The sequence below is a fragment of the Mytilus edulis genome, chromosome 4 (assembly GCF_963676685.1).
Source record: "Mytilus edulis chromosome 4, xbMytEdul2.2, whole genome shotgun sequence".
Taxonomy (NCBI): Eukaryota; Metazoa; Mollusca; class Bivalvia; order Mytilida; family Mytilidae; genus Mytilus; species Mytilus edulis.
The window spans coordinates 62,538,526-62,544,249 of NC_092347.1; the positions used below are offsets into that span (position 1 = coordinate 62,538,526).

Below are 5,724 nucleotides of genomic sequence, written 5' to 3' on the forward strand. Positions count from 1 at the left end.
AAAAATAGGAGAACATAATTGACGAAGAAACACACGATTAATAGCTAAAAAAGGCAACAAGTTTAAAATTTTAATACGCCAGGAGTGCATTTTGTCCACACAAGACTTACTAGTGACGCCCTTATAAAAGTTTGAAAGCCGAAACAAGTACAAAGTTGAACTTTTGTGCCAAAAACGGCCAGGGTTTTCTGTTAGGTACCAGACCATCCCTATTATTTAGAATAATTTATACTTTTGCAAACAGTAAATTTTATTTATAAAATGACTATACAAAAGATATATGATAACACTTAAGTATTAACTAATTACAGAAAACAACCGAAATACACTACATAACCCAACGAAATGCAGCACATCCGAATAAGTTTAAACCTCAACGCCAAGTGACGTCATATTTGAAATTGTAAAAAATGACAAAAAAAAAAATACGTCACATTTGAATTTATAAAACAGATCATCAAAAAATGAAAAATGACGTCACATTTGAATGAATAAGATAGAATAAGGATTGATTTAAGATTATATTTGAACTAAATACTAATATAACATTTAATAACAATGCACATTTCAATACAGTAACTTATTAATAGCAAACTAAGGTAGCAATTAACTATATTATATGTCCGGTTTGTTTTGAATCTAACTTCAAACGTAAACCATCGTATAGATTATGTTGAACAAAATGAAATCTAATTAATGAAGGGGGTGATTATTTTTTTTGCCATAACACATAAATATAATAAAAAAGGACGTGAACACATTTGACAAAATCCGATGTTAATTACAAATATAACATTAAACATTTAAACTAAATACATGAATTTGGGATAGATAAGTACCGTATATACTTATAACTAAATCAAAATTCCGTCTCGTATACTAGTATATAGATTTAATGCTGTTAATTATGCAATGATGGACTGGTACAAACGCTTCCAAAATAGATGTTGAAATTGTGGAGTATTTTCTTCTGAAACGTATTCTTCAGCTTCTATACATGTTACATTATTCCAGATTCGAAGAAGAGATTTTGGCATGTCCTCTGGTAGAATTTTCTCAACTAAAATCACAATAAGAATATCTTTATTCTCTCTAAACATTCGCATTCTTGCCATGTCTAATTCATATTCGCACCAAGTACTTTTCAGAAAACTTTTACCGACGATCAAAATAACTTTCTTACTTTGTGAAATTGCTTCAAAAATATTATCTACTATAAGACTTCCAAGAGCAAAGTCTCGGTCATGCAAACACAAAGACAACTTTTTTTCACCTTCGAGGAATGACGTAAGCGGTCCACATACCCATCTGTAATTGTCATTGTGGTATGCGACAAAAGCACTATATTTGTACTCGCTTTGTTCGTCTAGTTTTGAATAGATCTTGTATCTTCTCCGTATAACAAGGTACCAATATTGAAGAGTTATTCTATACTTGTAGACAATACTACTGATACAAATAATAATAATCAACAACAGCGTCAAACATACAGATGTAATCAACCAGAATTTTGATGCACACTGCTTTGTCAGTTCATCTATATTTTGTAAAGCATATGCTGTAGTTTTTTTACTCCCATCTATGTAGCCGCACGAATAGTTACCGCCATTATCTAATTTGATCTTTGTTTTGAAAAGCCATTTTATAAAACTAAGTGATTTACAATTGCATTGTAATAAGTTGCGATCAAGACGAATTTTCAAATTGCCCTTGATCCTACTCTCAAGGTCATCAAGCTCGTTCGTTACTGTTTCATCAAACGCAATTATTTTATTATTCTCTAAATTGATATAACTGAGATTTTTTAATCCAGTTATCTTGAATGGAAAATCATCAAAGTTATTATTTGAAAGATCTATAGAATAAAGCGAATTATACTGAGACCGAAGTAAATTTGGATTTAAATTTTCTATTCCATTTCCAGCAAAATCAAGAATTCTTAATTTTTCCAAACCTTTAAGAAATATCCCACTAACATCATGTTGTAGTCCAATATTTAGATTTGCATTCCTACTCTGTAGTTCCTGTAGATTCTTAAACGATGATATCATTTTCGGATTTAGTATTTTACAATTAAAACCAGACATCCCAAAGAATTGTAAATTGTCCAAACCAGTAATTACACCATCACAGTTACTGAATGGTGTCCAGTTTACATCAACGTATACAACATGACTTCCGAACTTGAAGTTGACATTCGCCAATGGAGTACTACGTATACTTAATCCTGATGCGTACAATCGCTCTAAGCTAGGTGGCAAAACTACACTATATGATAGAGAATACTTCGAATCTTCTGAGTTAAAACTTTCATTTTCAATTTTACTATAAGGTCCTAGTGCAGTTGGTTCCTGTTTCGAAAAATCAAGGATTTTTAAGGCTGAAAGTTTGAATATTTCAAAAGCTGTTTGAGCATCCCCGTAGATATTATTCCGCGAGACGTCTAATTTCTGTAGACAGTTCTTATATTTCATTCTTGAAATTGACCCTCCCTGAATAATGCAGATTTGATTGCGTCTAAGGATTACTTCTTTAACACAAACACCACCAAGATATGAAAAAGACTCACTAGATATTATATCAGCACCTGTTCGGGAACGGTAATTTGATGAAAAATCAATCAGCGACATGTTTCTGTCCCTTAAACTGCTCAGTACCACAAGAAGATCCGAAATTCGTATTAAATCACTTTCCACTATTGCAAGTGAACGGATAGACTGAAATGGCGCTAATGCTCCTGGTTGAACTTTTTTTAATCTACATTTGAAATTAAGATTTAGAATTGGTAACCCTTTGAAGCTCATGAACGTGTCATTTTGTAATTCATTTATCGAGCAAGGATCCAAATTTAAACTGGTTAAACTGGTCAGATACTTAAATCCGTTTCCAAATACAGCGCCATTGATGCCACTCATGGATAAAGTCTGCAGATTTGTTAAGTCTCGAAGAACACTATCAGGATATTCCTTTGAAATGTGAAATAAATTTGAAGCAATATTCAAGTACTGTAATTTTGAAACAGGTCGGAATAATCCTGAAGGTAACGATTCCTTTTCTATAAAATTTGATGTAAGATCTATATACGTGAGCGAGTCTAGTCCAGAAAAAGCACCAACCTCAAATAATGTTATTTTCGATGATTGAAGATACAACGTATGCACCTTTCCAAGTCCTTCGAAAGAATTGTTCGTAACTAATGTCAAACTATTTCCAGATAAATTCAGAATTGTTGTTTCTCTTGGTATTTTCCTTAATGGAATTCTTCGGAATTTCTTTGACGAACAGTCACATGTAATATCCGTTTTAGTTCTTGTAATGATACAATGAGTTGTCAAAGAACATTTAAACAAAACAAATAAAAACAATAAAACGATATAATTCATAGTGTCTCCCAATAATCAAGCGTGTTAAGACAACGTGAATACTGATATGTTGTTCATCTGAAACAAAAATCCGGAAACGGATACACTTATTTGTTAGGTCATGTAAAACTCTGTATGAATAAATCACTTTCTATCATCGTGGGCATGAGTGCCTTAATTTATACTGAGTAAACGAAGTTTAGGAACGAATATTTTTAATTTTAGATTCCAAAAAACAATTTGAAATCATAATTCTTAACATAAACATAAATTATAGTGTGACAACAAAAATAACCAAACATAAAGTACAAGGGATTACTATGGCATGGTATTAAATGCAAAAATTCTATATTTTTTTATTTAAATGCAATATTTTATATTTAATTGGTATATTTCTTCATTTAAATGCAATATTTTTTCATTTGAATGGTATATTTATTTTCATTTAGATGCAATATTTTTTATTCAAATGGTATAATTTTTCATTTAAATGGTATATTTATTCATTTAGATGCAATACTTTTTATTCAAATGGTATAATTTTTTATTCAAATGGTAAACTATAATTTTTTATTCAAATGGTATACTATAATTTTTCAATCAAATGGTATGATTTCCATTCAAATGCAATATTTTTTATTCAATTGGTATAAAATGTCATTTGAATGCAATATTTTTTATTCAATTGGTATAATAGTTTTTTTTATTTATATGCAATAATTGTATCATGGGAAATTCTTTGACGCCTTAAGCCCCAGTCCCACTAGACCACGATCGCACCACGTTCACCGTGATCTAAAATAAATTTAGATCGTAATGAGGTCGCGGTATGAGCGGCATGAAAATGTAAATGTTCGTTGCTTTCACGATGCTACTACGTCCTCTCTACGCTTCTACAAAGATCCCGCTACGATTATATCACGTTCTCACCGCGCTTATTCTGTGACCTCACTACGCTTATCAAGATCTTTCTACGCTCTTCATGTTCTCACTACGACCATACCACGAGTTATCCGATTGCAACACGATGTAACTGCGATTATAACACGTTCTTACCACGATTATACTACGTTCATACCGCGATCTTACTACGTTAACGTTCTCAGCAATACCGTCAACATCGTGTTCAATATCAATACAGTTCAATTCCTTCTATTTCTGATTATATCGTAGATTTCTCGGAAACAATACAGTCATGCCACCAAAATCTACCAGAACACGTGAGCATGGGGGTAGGAGTTGATGTAGAGGCAGAGGGAGCAAAGTAACGAGTCCTGATCAAGCAGAGATGTCGGACCGACCAATCCAACCTAAATTACAACCTATTGCTGGTCCATAAAGCTCAATGACGATATTTTAGTGAAAGATAGCAGGATGTATCAATATATATAGGAAGATGTGGTATGAGTGCCAATGAGACAACTCTCCATCCAAGTAACTATTTATAAAAGTAAGTTACGGCCTTCAACACGGAGCCTTGGCTCACATCAATCAGCACGCTATAAAGGACCCAAAATATTACTAGTGTTAAACCATTTAAACGGGAAAACGAACGGTCTAATCTATATAAAAACGAGAAGCATGGTTGAGCCGTTAGAGCAAATGGATAATTACATTCAAACAAACAAAATCTAGGGAGCTTTTTTATATAATTTTATGTGAAAATGACAATGAGAATGATGGTCGTAGTGTGAACGTAGTCAGGTCGTAAGAAGAGCGTGATGAGGACGGCAAGGGCGTGCTAGAATCGTATTATGGTCGTGAACAGCGTGGTATAGTCGTAATGAAGCGTAGTTGGGTCGCAGTGAGAACGTGATGGTCGTGGTGAGGTCGTGATAACGTCGCTCTGCGATCGTAGCGCAGTCTCTCCGAATAGAATCACGCTTTCGCTACGCTCTCGCTACGATTGTACAGCGACCTTTGCGATCTTACTACGATCTTAGTGCGCTCTCACTACGCTTCTTCTACGACCTGATTTCGCCACGACCGCACCACGATTGTTTTGAACATGTTCAAAGTTGGCCACGCTCTTCGCGATCTTGAAGACCTCACCACGACCGTGGTACGACCTTACTGCGATCTACACGATCGCACTACGATCATCAAAATTTGCATTTTTTTCACAGATCGTAGTGCGATCGTAGCCTAGTGGGTCTTGGGTATAAAGGTCAAATTTGCAACAACGTTTTTGACTGGTCGGTATTTTTTTGGATTTTCTCCCCTTTCTAACTAAAGGAGTAGGTTCGATAAGGGCCGTTTTTTGCCTCAAATTTCAGGTACTTGACGAAAGATTTTGGACACTTTTTAAACACTTAAGTGTCTATTTCAGTTGATTCAATTAGTATATGTGAAAGATTGTAAC

The 5,724-nt window shown here is 33.8% G+C and overlaps 1 protein-coding gene across 1 annotated transcript; it reads right to left on the reverse strand.

Annotated features, from left to right (window-relative positions):
• Positions 1-225: 225 nt before the first annotated feature.
• LOC139520155 (toll-like receptor 4) lies at positions 226-3,459 on the reverse strand. The gene has a single exon (XM_071312624.1). The coding sequence runs from the start codon at positions 3,381-3,383 to the stop codon at positions 906-908; it is 2,478 nt and encodes an 825-aa protein (XP_071168725.1). The 5' UTR covers positions 3,384-3,459; the 3' UTR covers positions 226-905.
• Positions 3,460-5,724: the final 2,265 nt, after the last annotated feature.

Excerpts from the sequence above, each read along its gene's own strand:
- LOC139520155 (XM_071312624.1), bottom strand. The coding sequence starts at position 3,383 with ATGAATTATATCGTTTTATTGTTTTTATTTGTTTTGTTTAAATGTTCT.